The sequence below is a fragment of the Trachemys scripta genome, chromosome 16, assembly GCF_013100865.1.
Source record: "Trachemys scripta elegans isolate TJP31775 chromosome 16, CAS_Tse_1.0, whole genome shotgun sequence".
Taxonomy (NCBI): Eukaryota; Metazoa; Chordata; order Testudines; family Emydidae; genus Trachemys; species Trachemys scripta.
Window position 1 is genome coordinate 25,966,302 of NC_048313.1, and position 25,905 is coordinate 25,992,206.

At 49.2% G+C, this 25,905-nt stretch overlaps 1 protein-coding gene across 1 annotated transcript in view; it reads right to left on the bottom strand.

The window, feature by feature from the left end:
* Window positions 1-25,905, bottom strand: part of C3 (complement C3) — a 55,200-nt gene that overhangs the window by 23,933 nt on the left and 5,362 nt on the right. Inside the window, exons 4-23 of the mRNA XM_034793065.1 lie at window positions 24,132-24,202; window positions 22,814-22,908; window positions 21,495-21,577; window positions 21,242-21,332; window positions 20,486-20,588; window positions 19,567-19,687; window positions 19,234-19,349; window positions 18,172-18,318; window positions 16,778-16,990; window positions 15,121-15,315; window positions 14,532-14,693; window positions 13,310-13,439; window positions 12,440-12,511; window positions 10,337-10,537; window positions 9,848-9,959; window positions 9,466-9,551; window positions 9,138-9,277; window positions 5,880-6,092; window positions 3,841-3,901; window positions 415-501 (exon numbers count right to left, since the gene is read on the bottom strand). Of these exons, the coding sequence (XP_034648956.1) occupies window positions 415-501; window positions 3,841-3,901; window positions 5,880-6,092; window positions 9,138-9,277; window positions 9,466-9,551; window positions 9,848-9,959; window positions 10,337-10,537; window positions 12,440-12,511; window positions 13,310-13,439; window positions 14,532-14,693; window positions 15,121-15,315; window positions 16,778-16,990; window positions 18,172-18,318; window positions 19,234-19,349; window positions 19,567-19,687; window positions 20,486-20,588; window positions 21,242-21,332; window positions 21,495-21,577; window positions 22,814-22,908; window positions 24,132-24,202 (2,499 nt within the window). The remainder of the gene's footprint in view (window positions 1-414; window positions 502-3,840; window positions 3,902-5,879; window positions 6,093-9,137; window positions 9,278-9,465; window positions 9,552-9,847; window positions 9,960-10,336; window positions 10,538-12,439; window positions 12,512-13,309; window positions 13,440-14,531; window positions 14,694-15,120; window positions 15,316-16,777; window positions 16,991-18,171; window positions 18,319-19,233; window positions 19,350-19,566; window positions 19,688-20,485; window positions 20,589-21,241; window positions 21,333-21,494; window positions 21,578-22,813; window positions 22,909-24,131; window positions 24,203-25,905) is intronic.

Here is a 25,905-nt window from a genome sequence, read left to right on the forward strand (position 1 = left end):
CGTTGAGTCTGGGTATATTTTCAGTACAACTTGTTTCATTTACACTGCACTTCATTTACTATGCACACCAGTCCTGGAGCAGAGGGAGTTGCATACTGCAGGCAGGTCAGTCCCCTCTCTCCGGGATCTTGGCCGCAAACACTAATTCTCAGATCCCAGGGAACAACTCTAGTAACAGAGATGAAAGCAAATGCTCCTGCTGCTTTCCATAGCTCCCCCAAAGAAAATTCACAAAAAGAACACGACCACCATATTTCTTCCTCGACTAAAAACTCGCTCGCACATTAGGAAAAAACTTGTAAGACTGTGTAACATTTGGTCCATTTGTTGACCTCTGGCCTAACAGTCTTACAAACTTCTGAGTTTCACTCAGTATGATTTCTAAGCACTTCACAATCACAGGCTCTTACTTACCACTGATGGAGACTTTGGTTTCTGGTTCAGTATTTGGAACGATATCATTTATATCTGGAGCTTTCACCTTTGTTATCTGTTCCCCACCTGTGAAAAGGAGAAAAGAATCCACAGTGAAAATATGAGCGTCCTGTGGGCTTTGCAGCTGCTATTTCTCCAGGGTTACAGGATCCCTGCCTTCAAACAGAACCTGAAATGATGTCTTGTGGAGGGAGATGGAGGAAGGTACCAAGATGAGAGGGGGGTGGTGACATTGCAGTCCAAACTGAGTGTCCCAGGATTCATACTGCTGACTTCCGAATAAGCCAAACCAGCTGTGTGATCACAGGCATGAATTCGGCTGATTTAAAGTGACGGTAAAGACATTAATATTAGTGGCCTGATTCTCCACTACTTTTCACCTTATTATTAATTATGATTATTTGTACTGCAGTAGTTCCCAGAGGCACCAGTCCAGGGCCGGGCCTCCGTTTTTCCTCTGTTGCCTCCAGTGATGGAGATTCATGTCTAATTTTGGAATCAAACATTTTCTAAAATGTTCTCCTCTTCTACCCTGTTGCATCAGCTAACAGCAAAATCTGTGTCACACTTTATATTCAAAAGTATGATTATACAGAGTTTATAAAAGGATTGACAACTTCTTAATACATGTTTTAATAGATGGCTAATCAATTGTTATAGATTGTTAGAGTTCAGCAGATCAATAAGTTGCTTATAAGCATCTACAACGCCTTCTATTGATATCTGCAACATATACTGCTCATGTCTGCACCCCACTTATAACATATAGTAATATTTTAAACCCTTTATTAACTGCTGTGACGGGGCAAGGCCAGAGGGCTATAGAAAAGTAGTGGGTGCCAGATATATTAGCCCCAGGTTAAACAAATCCCTGGTACCAGGATAAGTAAATGGCAGCTGCTCCAGGTCAATTAAGACACCTGGGGCCAATTAAGATGTTTCCAGAAGGCAGTGGAGATTGCTAGGTTGATTGGGGCTCCTGATTGGCTTAAACTAGTTAAAAAGCCTCCCAGTTAGTCAGGTGGGCGTGTGTGTCAGGAGCTGTAGGAGGAAGCCGTGCTGTTGGAGAGACTGAGTTGTACACACCATATCAGGCACAAGGAAGGAGGCCCTGAGGTAAGGGGTGAAGTGGAGCTTGAGGAAGTGGGGGTTGCTGTGGGGAAGTAGTTCAGGGAATTGTATGTGTCCTCTTCCTAAAAGGTCAGCTACCAAAGCTGATACTATTAGGGTCCCTGGGCTGGAGCTCGAAGTAGAGGGCGGGCCCAGGCTCCCCCGCTTTTGCCCCCTGATTAATCACTGAAACTGGGAGACAACAGAGACTGTGCGAGGGAGGATAGCTTCTCCTCCCCTCCCTTGCTGGCTTATGATGAAAATGGAGACTGTGACCCTTGTCTCTAGAGAGAGAAGGGTTAAGGGGAAGGTCACAATGAGCCTCTGAGTCTAGCAAAATCTGTCAGGAAATGCAGGACCCACGGAGACAAGGACAGAGCTTTGTCACACTGCTTATAAATGTACTCAACATTGTGTGACCAAAATCTGTTTTGATTTCTGTCTGACTCCTTTGAGAAGAACATTAGTCCACCGGCTAAGACATTATCCTTGGACTGAGAACCTGGACTCATTCCTTACTCTGGTGCAGACTCCCTGTATGCCTTTGGGTTAGTAGTTAATAGCTTGGTGCCTCAGTTTCCCCAGCTGTAAAATGGGGATAAAAACATTTCCCTATCTCATAAGTGTGTTGTGAGGATAAGTACATTAAAGATCATGAGGTGCGCAGTGTGACACTGCACCCCATATTCTTCATAGAAATATTGTTATGAATTGAATATGGCACAACAAAGATATGTTTTATGTAAGATGGGTCATGTGAGGTATCATTGGAAAGGTTATGATCTACTGAATGTGTTTATCCAATTTGTATGCATGTATCATTTCTGTATCTGAGGTTAGGAATGTTGACTATGTAACAATTACAACTGTGTGTATTTGGGGGAACGCCCACCAGACAATAGGCCATCAGCCTCAATGGGCCATTAGGAAGAACAATAAGATTTAGAAGATACTAATCTCAGCGCCTTCCTGAAAAACTCCTGGGGTTGCTGCTTTGAGACTACAGGGTCAAGTGATCACCTCACCTGGTACTAGATCCCCATCTTGGGCTTTCAGTGTTTTTCCATTAAGAGGTGGTGGTTGGGGGGGGGTCAGACTGGGAAACAAAAGATTCCTGCCTTATGTATATTCTGTTTGTCTTACTTCCCAGCCTTAATCAGATCTTTTCTCCATTGCCTCCCGTACAAGGAAGAAAGACTGCTAAAAACATCTGAAGGAAAAGGAACTAAGCAAGGGCTGAGTCCAGGCTGAGAACAGGGGTTTACCCTGTAAAGAGACATAACTGGAACTCTGACCTGCAGAAACTCGGCAACCTGCCTAAAACAACATTTAGGGTGAGAAATTACAATGTGTGACCTGTTTCTTTAGTATATTAAGCTTAGTTTGCATGTTTTGTTTTATTTACTCAGTAATCTGCTTTGTTCTGTTTGCTGTCCCTTATAATCACTTAAAATTTACCTTTTATAGTTAATAAAATTGTTTTTAGTTCATTCCAAAACCCAATTTGTGCAATTCATATCTGGGAGGAAGGGGTGGGCAAAAAGCTGTGCATATCTCCCTCCACATTGAGGAAGGAGGCGATTTTTATGAGCTTGCATTGTACCTATCTCTCTATATAGAGCAAGACAATATTAATTTGGGTTCACACCCCAAATGAGGTGTGCATGGGAGTGCTGGGTAACTCCCCGAGCTGAATCTTCCCATACAGAGCTGATTTCAGTCTGTGTCTGCCGCTGGGTGTGGTCTTACCTGTGTCTGGGCCAGAGAAGGCTTGAGGGCCTGGCACAGCAAGGACAGGGTGAGGAAGCCCAGGCTGGTGGAACGGACAGATGCAGTGGGACCCCTGTGCATCAGGTGGCACCCTGGATGTGGGGGGGGTCTAACCTGTCACACTCAGTTACTACGGTATGTGTAAGTACCGCAGACAGATAATGCTGTGGTGTTACATGATCTTGTAAAACAGACACAGGGACCAAAGAAACGTCAATATTTCACACAAATTTTAAACAAGTGTGGGGCATTCCATGGAACTGATGCAAGTCTTCCATTGACAGCTTGACACTGGCAGCCTCACATGTCACCACAAATCGAAGCAATCCATTTGAAAATCCCCAGGCACGATCGTATGCTAGGTGCAGAATTTTTCTGGTGAGTTTGAGGCAAACTGGGCAAAGCGTGTGAAAGATACGAGGGCTCCAAAAATGAGACACCCTCACTTGTCTATACATTGTGTGTTCACTGGGCTCTTGCAGAAGGAAAGGCGCTATGTAAAGACAAATCATTGTGGTTGCTCACCTGCTGCAGCTGGATCCAGCACAGTGGATATAACAGTCTGTGATATTCTCATCCCTTCAGGCTAGGAGGGAAGAACAAGAACACATGATCAAAGTGTAACAAAAGTTATTTGCAGTGTTGTAGGCGGGTTGGTCCCAGGACAGGGGTGATGGCATAGGCACCGACTCTGTGGGTCCTCTGGGGCTGGAGCACCCACAGGACAAAAATGGTAGGGGCTGATCACCCACCGTTAGTCCCTCCCAGTGTTTGTCGCCCACCGGTTGGCCCCGCGGATCAGCGCCTCCCCCTCCTTCCCACGCCTCTTGCTCACCGCAAACAGCTGTTTCGTGGCGTGCAGGAGGCTGGGAGGACGAGCGAGGACACGGCACGCTCGGGGGAGGGGGCAGGAAGAGGCAGGGAGGGGGTGGAGCCTTGGGAGAAAGGATGGAGTGGGGGCGGGGCCTGGGGTCGAGCACCCCCCGGCTCTTTGAAAAGTTGGCTCCTGTGGGCAATGGATTCTTCTCAAAAGTGGGGGGCCCATGAGGCCCCATGCCCTCTGTGGCCCTGCCCTTCCTCTTCCCCCAAAGTCCCACCCCCCCAGCCAAGCTGACAGCTGGAGCCCAGCTGGGGAGCCCTGGGCGCACCACCTGCCCGGGGTCAGAGGGCCCAAGAGCAGCGCCCAGCCCGCGTCCCTACCTAGGGCAGGTGGAGGGTCTGCGGCTCCCCACAGCTGCCCGTGCAGCTCTTACCCCAACCCCAGGGGGTGGGGACATGGGTCAGGGGCTGCTCTCGGCCCCTCCCCCAGGCAGATGGAGGATCTGCGGCTCCCCACAGCAGCCCAGGCTCCCTGGGCCGCTCTTACCTGGGCCGGGCTCCAGCTTCCGGCCTGGCCAGGGGGCAGGGCCTGGGGGGGGGGGGAAGAGGAAGGCCTGGGGGCTTGTCCCATGGCAAAAGTGGGAGGGCCATGACCCCTTGGGCCCCCCCATCCCAGGATAAGAGAGAGAGACAAGGGCAGGGGGTCAGGTAATATCTTTTATTGACCAACTTCTGTTGGTGGAAGGGACAAGCCTTTCGAGCTTCACAGAGCTCTCCCTCAGGTCTGGAGAAAGAAACTGGAGAAGGAATGTTTCCTTCTGGTCTGGCTGCATCTTGGACAATAAAGGGGGAAGCCCCATTCACAGCCCCAAATGCCACCCTGGTGTACATCTACTGACTTCACTGGAGCACTACCAGGAATGAATCCGTCCCCTAGAACCAAGCAGGGTAAGGAATCCGTGTTCTCACGACTATATGTTGTTGCAGTTCTCAGTGAAGGACTCCTGATCCCCAAGTGAAGTCTCCCGTTAAGAGGCCAAATGGCACTTCTGGACCCACCTCGCTCTCAAATATAACTGACTCATGTCCTCCAATATCAGACCACAGTTCACAGGGTCAGCCTAAAGAAGTTTAGGAGGGTTTATCTTGGCCCTCATCACTGTAGTATCTGAGTGCTTCATGATCTTGTATGGATCTATCCCCACAACCTCCCCGGGACGTAGGGCAGCGCTAACATCCCCATTTTACAGATGGATAATTGAAGTGCAGAGAGACTAAGTGACTTGCCCAAGGTCACACAGGGCGTCTGTGGCACAGCAGGGAATCAAACCCAAGTCTCCTACGTCAATACTTTAACCACTGGACCATCCTTCGTGTGCAGTGAGGGCTCGTGAGATGATTCTTTGAGATACACCAGCAACGTTTTCCATGAAGTGTGTGAGAATATCTTTAAAATGTCCTCCCACAATTTTACGGCAGAAACGGAGCCCGCTGAGGGTGCTGGTCCAAGGAGCAAGACACTAGGGGGCTTAGCACCTGAGCTCGGGTCTCTCATGGGACACCTTGCAGAGTTACGTGCAGCAACGAGGCCTTTAACAAGGCTGCTGTGGTCACCACAGTGGAGGGAAGGACATAGGTGCTAACTTCTGAGGTAAGGTAAAGGCCAGATTCCAAAGACAACCTAGCCAGGCCACCGGCTGCTTGTCCTGTGACCAGACGGGATGGGCCTGTGACCCGATACGTACCACGACCTTCAGCTTCTTCTTCACACCGTCGGACACGTACGAGTCCCACACAGCTGCTTTCACCTCAACGTCGTGCAACCCTAGCTCCAGCGGGACGATCACGAGTGGCACCGCCCTGGAAGACATGGGTGCAATTTCCAGGATCTGCCGGTATTTTGCTTTGGAAGAGGACGCGCTGCAGAAAGCTGGATTGTGTAACAGCTCCATTCGGACCTGGGAAGAGAGCACAGGGGCAGCTTTGAACCAGAGAAATACGGTAACCAGAGGGGAGCTGTTCTCTCTGTTACAAACGGCCGCTTTGCTGGCTGGGGTCTGCGAGTCCGGTCCCGCCCGGTGCTGAATGCCTCCAGCAGGCTTAAGGTGCCCAGCATTTTGCAGCGTTTCTCCAAAAACAAGTCCTATAACGAGGCTAAAAAGCACTGGTTGATGAGTAATGAAGCCGAAGGATCCAGACTGGCAGCCTCTAGAAACATAAGTACCACATTTGTCCACAGATCGGGGACAGCACACGCAGTAACAGGGCAAGCTCTCCTATTCATCTCTGCCTATTGAGTCTTTAGATTGACGGCTGAGATGGACAGGAAGAAGGCCAATGAACGTCAACCGGGACCGTGGCTTTGCGATGAGGAAACTGGGGGGAGGAGGTCAGCAAGCATGTGGACACGGGTGATCCAGAGGATATAGTGTACTTGGACTTTCAGAAAAGCTTTGACACGATCACAAACCAAAGGCTCTTGAGCAAAGTAAGCAGTCGTGGGATAAGAGGAAAGGTCCTCTCCTGGATCAGTAACCGGTTAAAAGATAGGAAACCAAGGGTAGCAATAAATGATCAGTTTTCACAGCCGAGAAGTAAATAGTGGGGTTCCCCAAGGATCTGTATTGGGACCTGTTCTCTTCAACATCGTCATAAGTGATCCGCAAAAGGGGATAAACAATGAGGTGACAAAGTTTGCAGACAATATAAATTTACTCAAGATAGCTAAGTCCAAAGCAGACTGCAAAGAGTTACTAGGGGATCTTGCAAAACTGTGTGACTGGGCAAGAAAATGGCAGATGAAATTTAATGTTGATAAGTACAAAGCAGTGCATATTGGACAACATAATGCTAACTAGACGCATAAAATGATGGGTCTAAATTAGTTGTTCCCAGTCAAGATAGAGATCTTGGAGTCACTGTGAAGAGTTCTCTGAAAATATCTGATCAATGTGCAGCAGCAGTCAAAAAAGCGAACAGAATGTTTGGAACAATTAGGAATTAGATAGATAACGAGACAGAAAATATCATAATGCCACTATATAAATCCATGGTATGCCCACACCTTGAATACTGCTTGCAGTTCTGGTCACTCCATCTGAAAAAACATATACACCTCTACCCCGATATAAGGTGACCCAATATAACACGAATTCGGATATAACGCGGAAAAGCGGCGCTGCGGAGGGGGGGGGGGGCGGGGCTGTGCACTCCGGATCAAAACAAGTTCAATATAACGCGGTTTCACCTATAACGTGGTAAGATTTTTTGGCTCCGGAGGACAGCGTTATATCGGGGTAGAGGTGTACAAGAATTGGAAAAACTACAGAGAAGGGCAACAAAAATGATTAAGGGGATGGAACAGCTTCCATATGAGGAGAGATTAAAAAGACTAGGAATGTTAATCTTAGAAAAGAGATGACTGTGGGAAGGGTATAATAGAGATTTATAAAATTATGAATGGTGTCAGGAAAGTGAATAAGGAAGTGTCATTTACTCCTTCACATAACACAGGAACCAGGGGTCATCCAATAAAATTAATAGGCAGCAAATTTAAAACAAATGTAAGGAAGTATTTCTTCATGCACTGCGCAGTCAACCTGTGGAACTCATTGCCAGGGGATCTTGTAAAATCCAAAAGTATAATTGGGTTCAAAAAAGCATTAGCTAAGTTTATGGAGGACAGGTTCATCAATGGAATTAGCCAACATGGTCAGGTGCAAACCAATGCTCTGGGTGTCCTTAAAACTCTGACAGCCAGAAGTCGGGACTGGATGACAGGGGAGGGATCACTCGATAATTTCCCTGTTCTGTTCATTCCCTCTGAATCACCAGGCACCGGCCACTGTCGGAAGACAGGGTACTGGGCTAGCTCTACCACTGCTCTGACCCAACATGGCTGTATATTCAGAACTACCACTAGAGGACACTCAAGCCCACATTACAAACATATGTCCCATTCAGAAGTGAAACCGTGAACTCATTTTAGTCAGATGGTAACCAACAAGCAGCCCTCATTTTGGGAATGACCTTCTGAAAATACACACTGTGAATGGGTTCTGTTTGACCTGATCACTTTGATTTGTCTATTTCAGGACAGAATCAGCTTGGCATGGATGATGCATGACTCCCATGATGGGGAAGGGTGAGGGCCTGAGTGTTGGAAGCTCCCTAGAAGTGTGCGTGTGTGTGTGTGGGGGGGGCCCCACCAGCACCCGGACCGTGGTCCCGCCCCCTGCTCCCCTCGAGGCCCCACCTATGCTCCACTGCCACTCCGCCCCAGGCCCCACTCCTGCTCAGCCCCTTCCCCTGAGGGCCCCCCACTGCTCACGCCTCTCTCTGCTTCCTCCCCCACCCGCCACCTGCCACCCTCGTCTCTCTAGAAGAGGTGTAAGTGGCGGGTGTGGGAGGGGGTAAAAAGGCACGAGAGGCGGGTGGGGGACACTTAGGGGGGTGCGGAGAGGCATGACAGGTGGGTGGGGAGGTCATGGGGGAAGTGGGGGGAACATAAGAACATAAGAACGGCCGTACTAGGTCAGACCAAAGGTCCATCCAGCCAGTATCCTGTCTGCCGAAAGTGACCAATGCCAGGTGCCCCAGAGGGAGTGAACCTAACCGGTAATGATCAAGTGATCTCTCTCCTGCCGTCCATCTCCACCCTCTGACAAACAGAGGCTAGGGACACCATTCCTTACCCATTCTGGCTAGTAGCCATTAAAAGGCAGCACGAGAGGCGGGCAGGGCGGCCTCGGGGGAAGAGGAGCAGTGTAGGTAAGGCCAGGGGGAAGAGCAGAACGCAGGAACGGGCCTCAGGGCGGAGCGTTGGTGGGCCGCATCGTGTTTTGGGCTTCGCCTCCCCAGGCCTATTATACCCACTGCTCATGCAACTTGGGGCTGTAGTTTTCTGTGTGGAATGGTGATCTCGAGTTGGCCACTCCTGGATCTAGTGGCCTGTCTGAAGTGTAACTAGCAATGCAATATCTAGGTGCTAGATGGGAGTTTACCTTGAGTTTGTCATTCTGATAGTTGTAGAGAATAGCCCGGATCTCCACCTGCTCATTCCTCACGACCGAGTAGGGTAGCCGGAGGTCGATGAAAAAGTCCTTCATCACTGTTATCTCATAGGGGTCAGCCACACAGATCCCTGCAGTGGGAAAGGACCCCGGGTCAGGATCAATGGGGTTTACGCTTGAATATCGAAACCTGTTTGTTATTGCCTGGATTGTTCCATCTCACGGTGAGGTTTTTAAGGTCCGTTGCTGCCTGGAGCCCCTTTCCCCCCACATTTGATTTTCTATTGGCTCACTTCAGCAAGCTGGCTGAGTTCCTCACCTTTGGTCTCGGAGAGGCTCACAGCCAGCACCTCCCAGGTTGTGATGGAATCTTTCAGGTAAAAATTCAGGGTCTTGGAAGAAATTCTACAAGGAGAGAGAGGCAGAGTTTTAATTTACAGAAGGAAGAAGCTAGATCTCACGGGCATTCTCAATCCAAGGGTCTAAATCCCAAATCCACCCATCCTTAAATGAGATCGGACATTGAGATCCTAACCAGTTATAGACACTGACTTCAGCAGTGGTTGGACCCACTTATGCCATCCCTTTGGTTTTGGGGCAAAAATATAGCACGGAACAATGGGCCAAGTCAGTAGAGATTTACTGATTTACACCCGTTGTGGATCTGGTCCCGTGAGAACCGCAGAGCTACACGCTCTTACCCATCTTTGTTTGGCAGCTGGGGCAGCTGTTCCACTTGCCATAACCAACTCTCCGGAAAGTGGCTCCTCGAGGTAATATCTTCATCTTGTAAGAACCCTTCATCAATGTCACCTGGGAGGTTAAATCAGAGGTAGTTAGCCGAGCTGTGAAATCCTCAATGCCCTGCATTAGGACTCAATGAGATGGCAGTGATGTCGTGGCATAAACTGTTATGTTTTGATGCCACCATGTTCTGGGGTTGGAGCACAGATGGGTGGCTAGATGGGGGAAGGTGCCAGCCACCCACATTTGGTTGCCTCTCTCCCCCACAACATCCCAGAGTGACGTGCTCTTCTTCTTTGGCTGCTTGCGCATATGGTGAGCCTCTTCCAGCTGTCCATACTCTGGGACACGGATCTCACCCAGGGAACGTGAGCAGCACCGGCTCGTGTGGTCCAATATTCTTCCACCATCCCTCCTCTGAGTGATATTAAAACCCCGGTACTTGCTTCGTGACAGTTCCAGGTGGAGCTCCCGCTGCCGCTCGTCCCGTATAGTTTTGATATAGTTGCAGCAGTCGAGGAAGGCCTTCTTGCACTCGGCTGTATCCAGGATGTACCCGGCCCGCTTCTCGCAGCTGTGTCCCATGGGGTTCTCGTACATCCCGTCTTCGCAGCATTTCTTCACTGCCTGGTCCTGGTAATCTGCCGCTGAAACGTACAAACCACAAGGTCTCTCCTACTGAGCCTGTTGTGTCGCGCAATGTCTCAGTCCTCTTAACTCTCTAGTAGAGATGGGCGAAAGGCAGAGGAGAGTCAAACTGGTGAAACTTGCCCCTTCTCCCAGCCCGCACAGAGTGTATGTTACCCCAACATAGACTCCCTTTCGCTCACACTCACCTACCAGTGCGTCTCACATCCCCCCTTGCGCATCACACCTGAATTAGGTCCCCTGAAACTGGGGTCCAGATTTTCCCCCCCATCTGAATGGGGATTCAGTTACAGTGCCCTTATCCAGGGCCAGCTCCAGGGTTTTTGCCGCCCCAAGCGGCACAAAAAAAAGCCACCACCATGGTCGGGGGCACTTCGGTGGCAGCTCCACCGCGCCGCTTTCTTCTTTGGTGGCAATTTGGTGGCAGGTCCTTCCCTCCGAGAGGGACCAAGGGACCCACCGCGGAAGAGCCCGACATGCTGCCCCTTCCCCTTGGCCGCCCCAAGCACCTGCTTGCATGGTGCCTGGAGCCGGCCCTGCCCTTATCCTGTAGGTGGATCTTTCCCAGTGATGCATACAGCAGCCTATGGGTTGTTCTAACCTATGCTTCTAGCATTAGGTCCATTGTTCCGACGGGCCTTACCCCAGAAGAGGATTGGCAAAGCAGAATACCCCCTTTCAGTCTCTCCCTGCCTTGTTGTCCTTCCCCCCCCCCCCCCTTGAGCAGCTGACTACACTGGAGATGGAGCAGAGGGGCTGGCACAAAATGTGCCTTTGCTGATTTAATGGGGAATTCCCATCCACCAGGGGAGTTGTCCACTATGGACATAGAATCATAGAATCTCAGGGTTGGAAGAGACCTCAGGAGGTATCTAGTCCAACCCCCTGCTCAAAGCAGGACCAACACCAACTAAATCATCCCAGCCAGGGCTTTATCAAGCCTGACCTTAAAAACCTCTAAGGAAGGAGATTCCTCCACCTTCTCCCTAGGGAACCCGTTCCAGTGCTTCACCACCCTCCATGACATTGACTGAATAGTTCATGCAAATGAGCATCTGGCCCAGAGTCGAAGCCCGTGTAATCCACACCGGGAAGGGACAGAAGAGAGACGTGCAGCACGAAAAGCAACAAAAGAAGGGTGCTGGAGTACGCATGGGAAAGTTCCTTCCTCATTTTCACGTAAACCTTCTTCCAGCTCCTTGGAGTGGGCATTAGACCAGCCTAGATCCCCTTACACCTGCTGTTCCAGTGCATCACGCAGACAGCTGCATCTGAACAAGCTAAAACTGAGCTTCTCATCTCCCCCCTTAATCCAACTCCACTTTCCCTAGTCTCGATTACGGTGAGCACCATGCTCCACTGAGTCACCCAGGCATCATCCTCATCTCTCCGGTACAGAGGCAGCGCTTCTCAAACGTTAGCAACCTGATGACCCCCATTTTGACTTAAAATTTTTCGTGGACCCCCAAACCCCCTGCTCAGCCCCAGGCCCCGCCCCCACTCTACCCCTTCCCCCAAGGCCCCACCCCACCTCTTCCCACCCCTGCCCTTCCTTTCCCCCTGTTCTTTCCGCCTCCTCCCCCGAGCACACCCCGTCCTCGCTCCTTCCCCTCCCTCCCAGCGCCTCCTGCTGAACAGCTGTTCCCCGGCATGCAGGAGGCGCTGAGAGGGAGGGGGAGGAGTTAATCAGTGGGGCTCATGGACCCCTTGGAGTACCCTCGCAGAACCCAGTTTGAGAAATGTTGCACTAGGGGGTCAGGTGCATTGGCATGGGAGGGAATTTTGCCTTCCTCTAAAGCGTCGGATGTCGGTCACTCTTGGGAAGCAGGATATCCACCTTGCTGGACAGATGGTTTGACCAGGGATGACAAACCCTTTCCCCCAGTCTCACTGGTACCTACTTTTGTTTGCCTTAAACTCAATGAGCTGAACGGAGCGACGCCGGCGTTTTGCGGGCCGAGGACACTCTGGATCTGTGGAAAGAGCAGAGAAACAGAAATGAAACCCTGGACAGAGGGGAGCTGAGTCTCTGTGACCCAACCAGTCCTCAGCCTCCCTGCTGAGTGGGTGGGGATGGCTTTTGTGATGTAACAATCACACACTGCACGTCTATGCCCCTTTCATCCAAGAACCTCAACACACGTTACAAAGGCAAATATCACTATCCCCAATTGGTAGATGGCAAAGCTGAGACACGCAGAGGTGAAATGACGTCCGCCAAAAAATCACGCCAATGGCAGAGTCCGAAATGGAATCTAGGCTTCCTGAATCCTGCATCCTACTGCAACCACCTAACCTACCCCACTATCTCCAAGAGCTGGGAACAGAACCCAGGAGTCCTGATTCCCTGTCCCCCTCTAAACTCTAGGCCAAGGGTCATCAATTATTTTTTTGCCAAGGTCCAAATTTCTGAGTCAAGGTGTAGTCAGGGTTCAGACTCAGACTAAATAGAAAGATTTCGGGGTCCATTCAAAAGCATCTGGCAGTCCGGATTTGGCCTGTGGTCCGCCTATTGACTACCCCGTTCTAGGCCAAGCCGCCTTCTCTGGACGCTTGTCCACTGGGAGGCAGATTGAAACCATCACAGCACAGACCACCAAGAGGCCGGCTTTCAATTGCCACTGTCCTGGGGCAGGCAAACAAAGACTTGGAGGTGGATGGTTTTGAAACCCTGTTATCAATACCTCGAGCCTCCCAGAGATCAGCCAGTCTGTGAAGCAAGTTGTGGAATGGGGAGGTAAGCAAGGAGTTTCAGATCCATGCAGTGATACCTGATCTCGGGGGTGTTGAAATCTTAATGCTGGTCTCCAGGCTCAGTCCAGCATCTGCAAACACACCCTTATTGTCCTTGCCACTGCCAGGTGTGCACCCACTGTCGCTCTTCTCCACGGTGTCCCAGATCTGTGACGAGTGGGCACAGATGATAGGAAATCATTATGAATCATGGAATTTTGCACCTATATAGGCCTGGACTTCCACAGAGGTCTAATTCCCCTTGGTCCCTTTGGACTCCCAGCCAGAAGGGTCTCAAAGCACTTTACCAGCAGAAGACTAGATTTTGCGCTTTGAATGCTATGGATTAAAAATGCTCTATCTACACAGCGTTTTGTGTCTGGTGCAGGTCGACAGACTTGAGCTAACAGGGCGCGTGCTAGCCCTCTGAAAATAGCCGCATGGACAGTGCCGTGAAGTGGTGGCTTAGGCTGGAGCGCAGGCTCTGAAGCCCACCCCCCTTCCTCGGCGCCATCTATATATTTAGAGTGCTATCAGGAGCCCCATTAATCCACATGTGTCGACTAGGGCAGGGAAGCTCGCTCCCGCTTGCTCCAAAATGCTGTGTAGACGTACCATGTAAGATCATAGCCACCTCTAGCATTGTGTTGGAGTGAGAACTGACTCAGAGGGAGTAAGGCTGTGATGCTGGAACACTTTTTAGAGTGGGGGAGCTGTGCCCCTTCCTCCCCGTCCATGCCCCCTGCCACCTCCTAGAGCTGGGGCCGGGAGCAGGACCATGGCTCCGGGAGCGGTGTGACGGGACGGGATAAGGGGGCCAAGGCTGGGGCCACAGCTGGGGATTGATGTGGAGTCCTGGATGCAGGTCTGGCAGCTGGGACACTTGGCACAGGGCCAGGAGCAGGGGGCTGGGCGCGGAGCTGGCAGCCGGGTCCCCAGGCCTGGAGCCCCGCCCCATGTAAAATCTGGGGGTGCTGCAGCACCCCTCACACGCCTAGTTCCCGTGGCTATGAAGGAAGGCCTCCTTCTGAATCACCAAAACTACTTCTTGCAGCTCCCTGGGTTTCCTTTAAAGTCTCCCATTCAAGGACTGAACTGGCCCACCCCTGCTTTGATTGAGTCCAAGGAAAAGCCCACCCCAAGGAGTACGCTCACAAGCGAAAAATTCTTGCTATTACCGAACAAAATCTCAGCTCAGTACCTTCCACCCCGTAAAACACCACCAGCCACCGCCAATGTCCCGATGTTTTCACGGCCCACCTTTGTTTGCGAAATCTTGTGTTTCTTGTTCAGAACGTAGACTCCCTTGTCCACAGCCACCAGCCCGACACGCGCTCCAGCATCTCCTTCCACTCTGATTTTCATTGAGGACCCTGGCTTGTGGATTCTATTGTCCGCCTCGGTGGCCCCTTTCACCACCAGCTATTTGGAAAAGGGCGAAGCAAGGGGGTTATTTTGTGGCAGAGGGAAGCCATTTACTTCCTTTCTTAGAAAAAAAAAGGAGTAAATCTGAAGCTGATTCTAGATTCCAAAGGAATCTATTTATAGACCTTAATTTCTATCCATCTTTCTATTGCATCTCTAAGGAATCTCTTAATTGTGCTATTGACTCCGGAGACGCTGAGAGCTGCATCTGTCCCATTATCCCTAAAAATGACTTTTTGTGTGTTTCGACTCTCCAGTCATGATTGAATGGTGCCCTGGTCTCCGTTGTGCTAAAGGAGGAGGAAAAAGAAGTCTGAACCTTGAAGCGAGAAGAAAATTGTGGATAATAGTGATGGCTTTATGACAAGTGTCAATTTGTATTAACAGGCCTAGACTCAGAGGACCAGAGAGAAAATCAACCCACCGTTCCCATGCAGGTGTCCTGGACGTCCACCCAGACTGAGTCTGCTACAATCTCTGAATTTCCTATGTGATAGTAAGCCACAATGCGGAATGAAGGGATGAGGTCTGGAGTGATGAGCATGGACATGGTCACCAGAGTTTGTGCAGCCTGCTTGGCCTGTCTTCCAGCCCGGATGATCTTCCCTTTATTCAGGATCTAACAGGGAAACATGAGACATGGGTTGTGAAGGACAATGAACCTCATCATGCACCTGGACAAGACCAAGAGACTTGGAATGTTTCAGACATGCATTAAGATCTAGAGTTGATGGAACTGGTTGAGGACTGCAGGACCTGGCTCTGAGGTATGGAGGGTCTGGTATTTAGATACTCTTCAGACTCCCAAATCCAAGCATCATCCAATTTAGGACCATCCCTCATGACTGGAATGGGTTAGACGAGGAACTGGTTGGAGCAAAGGCCTGGGAGTCTGGACCCCTGGATTCTACTTCTGGTTCTGCGTAGGAGTGCGATCTAGCGGTTAGAGCAAAGGACTGTGAGTCAGTGATGGATTTAGAGTTAGTGGGGCCCTGTGAGTGGCTTCATTTTTGGGGGGCCCCCCTTCAGGACCCAGCCAAGAAAAAGAACATTCTCTTATCGCCCCTGTTTTTCATTCTTTTTTTTCTTCATCCTCCTCCTATATTATAAAGTAATTAAAAGTAAATGAAAATAAAGTGAGGTACCTTGATTGTGGCAGGGGGTTGGGGTGCAGGAAGGGGTGTGGGCTCTGGGGAGGGGTGTGGGAGAAGGGGTGCAGGCTCTGGGAGGAAGTTTGGGTGTGGGGTGCAGGCTCTGGGCTGGGGTTGGGGGGCAGGTAGGGGGGCAGCACGGCTCCCAAAGCGACCGGCACACCCCCCCCCTCCAACAGCGGCTCCTAAGCGGGGGAGGAGGGGGGGTTATCCAAGATAGCTCTGTGCTCTGCTGCCCCCAGGCGCCGCCACTGCAGCTCCCATTGGCTGCAGTTCCCAGCCAATGGGAGCTGTGGAATCAGTGCGGAGACACCCTCTGTCCCCCCCCCTCCCCCCGCCAGGGGCTGCAGGGACATGCCAGCCACTTCCAGGAGGGAGGGAGGCAGAGCGGGCAGGAAGCCACTTCAGGTCTCCTGCTGGCACGTCTCTGCGCACCCCTTAGGGAGAGGGGGGCAGCGGGTCTCCGTGCACTGCCCAGGGCAGAGGGAGTGTGTGGAGCTGCCTCCACCCCCGCCAGGGGCACGCAGAGACGTGCCAGCAGCTGACTTCCTGGAGCGGTGTGGGGTCACCGGCCATTGAATCTCCTCCAATTTCCCAATCGGGACTTGGGAGCAACTAAAGCAGACTCCTGTTCCCAGATAATCCAGCCTCGGTTTATGTTCAACCTTGAGAAGATGACATTGGGGGTTTAGTCAGTGTTGGGTGGCTACTCCAGGCCACATAGACATGAGTAATAAAGCTTCTATGCAGGGCTTAAATTCAGCCGGAGCTCTCCGGGAAATATTTTCAACCTCCCTTGAGTTTTTATAGCAGGCTGGGGGACTCCGGGAAATACTCTATAAGAATGTAAGCCCTGCTTCTGTGTCACTTTGGAGTCTTCAGTGCCTGGATGTAAAAGGAGAACCTACTACCTTGGAGCACAACACTTACCAGGTAGGTGAAGTACATGTTCGTGTTCACAATACTTTGGCTACTAGTTTGCAGGTGGAAGTTCACAAGTAAGTTGTCTCCAGGTTTGATTTCAGTAGAAGTGACTGCCAGATGGAGATAATTTCTAGATCCTCCTTGGGTCTGATAAGCTTCAGCCACCATGGACTTACGGGCCTGGCGGTTCTCTGGGAGGTCCCTACGGTCAGTTTTTACCTGGAAGGTTCAGGGGGAAAAAAACAGTGTCAGTTAAATTAAATTTGAGCCTGAAAACAGAGTCTTTAACACATCCCTCTGGGCCAGGTTCTGTTCTCAGTTACACTGGTGTATATTCAGCGTTGCTTCAGATTGACGTCATTTTCATGAAAAGCAGAGTCGGGACCCTAAATCTTTAAATAACTAAAAACTAGTTCATTAAGGCAAGAAAAATTAACGACCTCCAGCCCTTATTCTAAGAGCAGCAACTCGTGCTTTTCATGCCTGGCTCTCCGAGAGCTCTACAAAGGAGGTCCCTAGTTTATACAGTGGAAACTGAGGCACAGAGAGGGGAAGTGACATGCTGAAGATCGCACGGCAAACCAGTGGCAAAGCCAGGATTTGAACCCAGGCCTCCTGAGCCCAAGGCACAAAGCTGCATTGACTCCCTTCAGGTATTCTTAGTGTTTCAGAAGGGTCCATTTAGTTTCTTTATATAGTTTAGTGCTTTGAAAGGCCCAGGAGATTGAAGCCTCTCTAGCCACAGGACAACCACAGCATGGACTCTGGCAGGGGAAGCTTCCCCACATGGCCCCCACATCACTGTATCTCAGCCCGGCCCCTTCTGGTATTAAGCAGGAAGTTTAGTCTCTACGGCTCAGTCAATCATTGGCTTCTCTGGTGCCCTTTTCCAAGCCCCCCAACCAGCCAGCCCTCCATGGTGTTGCATTTTCATTAACCATACAGTCAATTCCTTTAGCTCTTTGCCAGATATCTGTGCATTTCCCACAAGACTCTGCCCCTTGTGAAATCCAAATCACAGGCTGCTGGAAATGACCTGATCTCACCCAGCGTAGGGAGAATTTTTTTAATGAATGGAGATATCCCATCTCCTAGAACTGGATGGGACCTTGAAAGGTCATCGAGTCCAGCCCCCTGCCTTCACTAGCAGGACCAAGTACTGATTTTTGCCCCAGATCCCTAAGTGGCCCCCTCAAGGATTGAACTCACAACGAGTGTTCAGGAGCTATGCCAGCCTGAGATGGAAATAATGGTCATATTGAAACTGCACCACTGTTATCCATGAGTTTCCCACGACTGATTTAGGGCTCAGTACAAAGCCCAGGGTGTCGCCCAGAGGGGGCTGCCCAATGGGTGCACACCTCGTGCCCAGCCTCCCGTGATACCGGAAGGTTACTCACAGTGATGTCTAACTGTGATTTCCCCCCGGGCGTGTTGATAACCAGCTTTGCCGTCCCGTCTCCCTGAGTCAGCCTAGAATCTTGGGAGCCATCCACCTTAACGGGAACGCGGGCCGCTGGCGAGCCATCGGGGTTTGTAACGTAGACCTGAGATCACGGGGAGACAAAGGGATTACTGCCTAGCGTCGTGTTGGACTAGGTTAGAGATTCTGTGAGTGCATTAAGCAACGGAGACACAGACAGGAGAGAATGATCCCACGGCTGCCCCACCCTCCAATTTCACTGCTTTCTGCAGTTCCACACTAGCGCCCCCTACTCCCCAGGGCTGTGGATTGCCAATTCTCCCCTTCCTCCACCATTCACCCATTCCCCACCTCTCCCCACCCCTCAACCCTGGCCTCTCCCAAACCTTTCTTCTTACTGCATTTGAACCTCCGTTCAAATTTGCAATGCAGGAGCAAATACACATTTAGCTGCATACTGAGGGTATATCCATCTACACTGCAATCAAAGGGGCGACCACAGCATGTGTAGACATACCCAAACTAGCTTGGGTTTATCTCTCTGGAATAACACGGGCTAGTTGCTTGAGTTCCCATCCAGGGTCCCTGGCAGGGTTGTACAGCCTGCCGTGGCTTCACTGCTATCATTATTGGAGCTAGCTAGAGCAAAGCTGGCTCAGGTATGTCTCCATGGGCTGCAGTCACACCTCTGATTGCAGGGTAGACATGTAACCCGAGCCAAACAGCCCTGGAGCACCGGGCCCAGCATACAGCCTCATTAGGAGCGTGGAGGAGTCTAGAACCCCGAAGCGCTTGTTACTGGTACAAGGCCCAGGAAGTAGCATGCACTGTCCTAAGGTGTATGAGTGACCTCATGCCATATTTTGTATCCAGTGCCACCGCACCGCTTCCTAGATAGACTGTCAGCCAGATTCTGATCTCAGTTACATCAGCATGAATTGATGTCAATGGAGAGACTCCGGCTTGAGATAAGAACCCGGCCCTTTGTCTCCCGTTAATACCCCAAAAAAGGCCTAGATCCAGGCAGAAGAGATATTACCATGAGTTCAAAGGGCATCCCCGGCTTGAAGTACTTGGCTGTTTTTGTGAAGTGGATCTGATAGGGAGATGTCACAATGTTAATTCCGGTTCTCTCTGCTTCCACCATGTCGCTGCCTGCAGAGAGAAGCCACAGGATGGGTTAAGAAAAGCTGTTTCAGGACAGATTCTGATCTCATCTTCCCCACTGTCAGTCAGAAATAAATCTACTGGGGTCACTCTATATTTATGCCATTGGAATTAACAGTAGGATCTGGCCTGGTGTTTCCAAGGTACAAGGGACCTAAGCCATGAAAGGGCTTTTAGATCAAAAGCTATGCCCTGAATTGCTCACCAGACTGCGTCAAAACCGTCACCGTAACATAGATTGAGTGGCCGATGAGCTCCCTCAGGTCGACGAAACGGCTTTGCAGCATTGCTCTGGTTAGCTCTGCTTCCCCATTCCCGTCAGTTATCTAGAAAGAGAGAAAGGGTTTCTTAATGTCACATGCACACACATATGCGTGCAGCTCTCAGCTCCCAAACTTCCATGGGTTTAGAGCAGAGGGCAACTTTCTCCGAATGCCTCAGGTTGGTCTTCTACCCAGAGTCAGAGGATTGCACCCAGAATGGCATAGATTGTAGCCCACTTTGTTATTAGTGTCAGGGGACGGGGGGGAGGCCCGGGTGTCCACAGGTCCCAGCGTACAACTCTGAGCTCTGTAGTCTCTACTGCTGCCCCTCTGTATTTGGGTGGTGGGGTGACCCATCGCAGAGCTACATATGGTTCACCGGCAACACTTTGGCCACCCCGCCATAGGGAGCAATGGTGCAGTCCCTATGCTGTCCCTTTAACTCCTCTTCTGCGGTGGCTGCAGGGGGAGCTGCATGAAGCAGGCATGGCAGCGAGGGTCATGGCAGCAGAGAAGCTTGAGCCAAGAGGCTATTCCCTGAGCCCACAGCCCTATACAGGCGAGTAGCACCTACAGCCAGCTGGTGGGAGAGAAGGTGGACAGCTTTTAAGGAGCCACCTACCACTTTATACGTAAGAGCACATTGGGGCTTTGTGCGGGATTATAGGGCGAATCTAGTAGGGACACACAAGTTGGCTCTGCTCCAGCTCTTGTCCCCACCCCACACTGACCTTGACTACAGCCCTTGGTGGCACTGAAGGTAAATGCCTGATTAAGGTGATGTACACTTGGGGAAGCTCTTAACTACTTCGTTAGTGAGGGCGCATCACTTCCCCAGCATTTCCCCTCCGAGAACGTTACCTCAATTCTCTTGAGTGACTGGGGGATGCTTTTCTTCTCATCGCCGATCTTCACCCCAAAGAGGACAAAGGCAGTGCCCTGTAAGTCTTTCCCATAGAGGAACCTGAAAGAGGAGGGGATGGGTAAGAAAAGCCCCACGGAAACCTCCTGAGAACCTGTGGTGCTGGCTTGTGGGTTATACCAATGAAATTTCCATCGTGGTCTCTTGAAAGATACCATGTGCCCTTGGTTGAAGGTGGCCCAGTCACAGATCAAACTAAAATAACTCATTTGTTTTCAATTAACCTCTTTCTGATGTGGTAGCTGGAGGTAATGGCAGAAATAGTAGATGAGGGAACTGAGCTGAAGCCACGGAGTTTGCTTATGGGTCAAGCCAGGTTTCAGTTCCTCACCAGAAGAAACTTTACTTTGGGAGAATAGCTTGCTGAACGTTTCCCCTCTAAACTGTTTTTCGATGGCAAACTGGGTTATTTACCAAACAAATTTTTCTGCACGAACTGTCTGCTTTCCATAGGGGGGAAAAAGAAATCTATTTTTAATTGAAAAAATGGAATGCCTGAAAGCCCAAAATATTTAAATTTGGGAATGCTGCCAGAATGCCTCATGGGAGTTGTAGTTCTGTTGTCTCATGTGCCCATTCTCCTCTCTGGGCCCAGGCCACCCAGCCACACAGCATCTCCCATGATGCACCATGGCCAGGGACTCCCATGATGCACCGCCTCTCCTTCCACTCTACCAGCTCACAGAGACACTCACCTCGCGTTGATATGAATTCTGAGGTCCTCGTTGCCATCTATGTAAAAAAACTTCTCAGATGGCTCCAATGTGACTTCAAAACTCGGTAACACTGGAGAAACGAGAGGGGAAGGAGAGAATGTTGAGTTTATAGGATGGTACAGCCGGTCTGTAAAGCCAAATTGAATAAAAAGTCTCCTCTACGATGGGGTCAGGAGATTAGAGAGAGGAGAGCTCTCTGGGATGGATGAAGGACAATAGCGGGGATCCTTACCATACTCTTTAATGTCAAACTGCGCACTGAAGCTCTGCTGTGGGGAATCTTCATACTTAGCCACAATAGTCCAGGTTCCCAAACTACAGGGGAAAATAAAAAGTCGAATGAATGCTCCTAGCACTTATTTTGCTATGTCTGACTTTCCCTCTTCTTTCTCCAGGAAATTTTATTGGCCTGTAATGCTAAATTTAAGCCACGCATTGATACCAAGATGACTTCAGGTCAATAAAAATGACAGTTCACCATCTTAGCTTCTGGCAATCTAACATACGGTTGCATATTTTGAGGGGTATAGGGAGCCCAACAAAATCTGCCCTCCTTGGGGCAGGAGTGAAACATGTTGGGTAGGAGGACAAATTTGGACGGGTTCTCCAATCAAAAAGGGTTTGGACATTCATATGGCTCCTAAGAATAAGAACAGTTAATGCTAACAACAGTTCTGGAAGGGTTCTTAAACCTCAGGCTTCAGGGCTTACGCCAGTCTCTAAATATCAGGATGACACTGTCATAGGGATATTATCCCACATCTGCCTACTTCAGAGGATCTTACGCTGTCCTCTGCACCATCTGGTGGTACCACTTTTGGCCATAGAACATTGGACTAGATGGATCTTGAGTCTGATCCACTCTGGCAATTCCTAGGTCACAATCACTGTGTTACTGGGGATAGATCGCTCTCAATAGGAAAACAGCCACCATGTGTCCACATCTGCTTTAAACACTGCTTAGGAGGTTATTATCTCCAGGAAAGGTGAAACAGCTAATGAATCATACAGATAAATCTTCTGTTTCACTGCCTGATCTCTGTAGGTCTTTATTACTAGGGCCCTACCAAATTCATGGTCCATTCTGGTCAATTTCTCAGCCATAGGATTTGAAAATTAGTCAATTTCACTTTTTCAGATGTTTACATCTGAAATTTCACAGTGCTGTAACCATGGGGTTCCCGACCCAAAAGGCAGCTGTGTGGGGGGTGGGGGTTGCAAAGCTGTTGTAGGGGGCGTTGTGGGATTGCCATCCTCACTTCCATGCTGCCTTCATAGCTGGGCTTCCAGGAGGTACCTGGAGGTGGGTCTGATTGCCCCCCCCCCGAGAGTGGCTGGGCAGGAGAAGAGTAAGTCCTGTTCCTCCCCAGCCCTGGGGACTAGTAGCTGGAGCCTGGGGAGCCCCCTGCCCTGCCCCTCTCCTTCCCCTCCAATCGCTAGATTTCATGGGGGAGGGCTTATTTCACAGTCCGTGGCATGTTGTTCACAGCCATGACTTTGGTAGGGCCCTATTTATTACATATGCATATGGTGACATTTAGGGCAACTTACCTGATAATTTCAGGTAAGCGATGATTCATAGGGAAGATCCCGACTTTGCTGGGTGACGATACAGATTCCCTCTTCACGATAATGCCCTCAGGTGTCTGGCAAGTAAAATCAGGTCAGAGTTTAGAGATGTCAGAAAACATTGTGAATTGTTCTGCCCAATACGATCATGTGGTTTTAATTTGTGGGTTTCCTAATAAAAGATTCGGAGGTTTATAAATCAGCATGTAACAGTCAGTTGCTTCGGCTGCTTTGGTTGATGTGATGCAGAGACCCCTTGGAAAAGGACCCCCTGTTCTTTGCAAATAACTCTTGCCTCAGACCTGACAAACTTACTACACCAAACACACGTCTTGCAGGGTGTTTATCCATGAGGGATAACATGTATGGTATCTACAGAAGGCTTGCAACCTATCAAGACTCAATCATTGCAAGATTGCTCAGCACGCACCAGCCACAGATGTCTGGAGGTTTGGGGGAGGGCGTAATATGCACTTCATGGACATGTCATGAAATAATGTAAAAATAAGAGAAACATAATATATAAATAATTATTATAAATATATTTTGAAACAAAAACACATTTGAAACAAAACATGGATGCTTACTCAAAACAACTTTTTCCACTTTGAAAATATTTTTTTTGCAGAAATTTCGTCAAAATCATATCAACGTTGTGAAAAATTTTGCTCTTTGTCAAAATGGCATTTTCTTGTGGAAAACTGTTTCACCAGAGACCAGATCTATTCGTAGCTTCCACTTCAGACCCATGCTGGTTACCGATAACCTTTCCACCCTCCCAAAGTGCTCCCAAAACCTTGCTCCAATGCTGCTACACACAACATCTCCAACTGAACCATGAAACCTCCCAAACAGCACAGCTGCCCCTCCGGAACCATAGAACTTTCCTAGTCAGTGACAGAAGGAAACTTTCCACGCATTAGGTTTACAAGGTGAGGCTTCAATCAGCTATTAACTCATCTCCTATCCTTACCATGTTTTTATAGGTTTGCAGTGTTGTTGTAGCCGTGTTGGTCCCAGGATATGAGACACACGGTGGGTGAAGTTATATCTTTTATTCTGTTGATGGAAGAGGAACTTTCCAGACACACAGACCTGACGAAGACTCTGTGGAGCTCAAAGCTCGTCTCTTTCCACCAACAGAAGTTGGTCTAATAAAAGATATTATCCCACCCACCTTGTCTGTCTCATGTTGCTGCTGGAGTGTTTACATTCAGTGATGCTAGTTAAAACAGTTATGTTTACAAAACTCAATTCTTACACCTAGCCATTGTGACGAAGGGACAGGAAAATGTCTTACATGAAATTCAACAATAACTGGTTTTGACACTGGTTCCAGTTGATGACCCACAGAGAAGATTCGACAATAGACTGAAAAAAAATTCAGAAGGCATATTAATGGTTTATTGCTTTGCCAGGCCCTTTGGTTGGTTTATTTCACTTTAAGCAGAGCGCAATCTGAGACATCCTGAGTAGACAGGTTAAAATATAGGAAACAAAAGGTAGGATGGAATTAATAGGCAGCGTGTTTAAAACAAACAAAAGGAAAAACTTGGCCACACAACACAGAGTCAACTTGTGGAACTCATTGCCATGGTATGTTGTGTGAAGGCCAAAAGTATAACTGGTTTCAACAAAGAATGAGCTAATTTCATGGAAGATTGACCATCTTGGCTAATAGCCATTGGTGGATCTGCTTCAAGTGTCCCTAGACCCTCACTGCCAGGAGCTGGGACTTGACAATGGAAGATGGATCACTCAAAATTGCCCTGTTCTGTTCATTCTGATGAGGCCTTTGTGACTACATGCGTCTGCGTCATGAGGAGTTAGGCGGAGATCAAAAGATTCTATTTCCATAGGCCACATAACAGCTGTGAAATGTAATGGCTGTGTCACTACCAACCTAAAATGGAACTGAAAAGGGTCCATATCCCATTCCCATCCAGGTCCAATCTGTCTATGGTGCTTATATGGCCCCCCTTTCTGTAATATATGGGTGCCTCACAATCTTTAATGTGTTTATCTTCACAACACATCTGCAAAGCAGGGCAGTGCTTTTATCCCCATTGTTCAGATAGGGGAACTGAGGTACAGAGAGGCTAGGCAACTTGCCCAAGGTCACACACAGTTTGTGGAAGAACAGGAACTTGACCACCAATCTTCCAAGACTTAGACTAGTTCCCTAACCACTTGACCATGCTTCCTCTCTTCCCCCATCGATATCTAAAGCTCTGAACACTCAATGGAAACGTCTTGAGGCATCATTCACTAATGTTTTGTACCTTGTGTCCAGAGTTGAGTGAATGATTTTTTTTTTTTTGGTTCAGCGGCCAAACTGAAAAATCCCCCCCAATTTTTGTTCCGGATCAACACGAAACGGAAGTTTGTTTTTTCTTGCCAAAACAAAAAATGATTATCTATTATGACAGGGCAATGCCCTTGCGTGAAGTGTATTATGACTGGTAAACATTTTGTTTCAGGTCAAACAAAATGTTTTATTTTGTTGAGTTTTCTGGTGGTTTTTACTTAAAAGCAAATTTAGCCGAATTTCTAAATGGAACATCATTTCCAAACAAAACGTCAAAATGGTGTATTTCAAAAACATCAAAATGAATCATTTTGACTTTAAAAAAATCATCTTTTTTTCAGTCAAAACTATTCTCCAAAATCAACCTGAATTTGTGAACAGTTTTGGTCAACCCAAAACTGATTTGTTTGGAGCATAAACTATTTGTCTGAAAAATTTCATGCAGCTCTATTTGTGTTATCGTTTACCCCAGGGCAGAGTGGAGTAAAATGCTACCTCTGGCATGAGGGGAGAGTTCTGTTTTGGGAGCGATTTAGGTCTTATTTGCACAGGTGTGACTGCTGACCCAAGGTGCAAGGCAGCAGATGATCAGGTGTGAAGATATGACAGTTCCCTTGCATGGAGTGTACTGCAAATGGTCAAGTACCAATGAATGGTAACATACTCCCGGGGATGGGGACTTAAGAAGCCACTAATGAAATACAGAAGAATTAAAACCGGAAGATGAGAGACACAATAAACTCCACAATATGCACCCAAAGCCCAA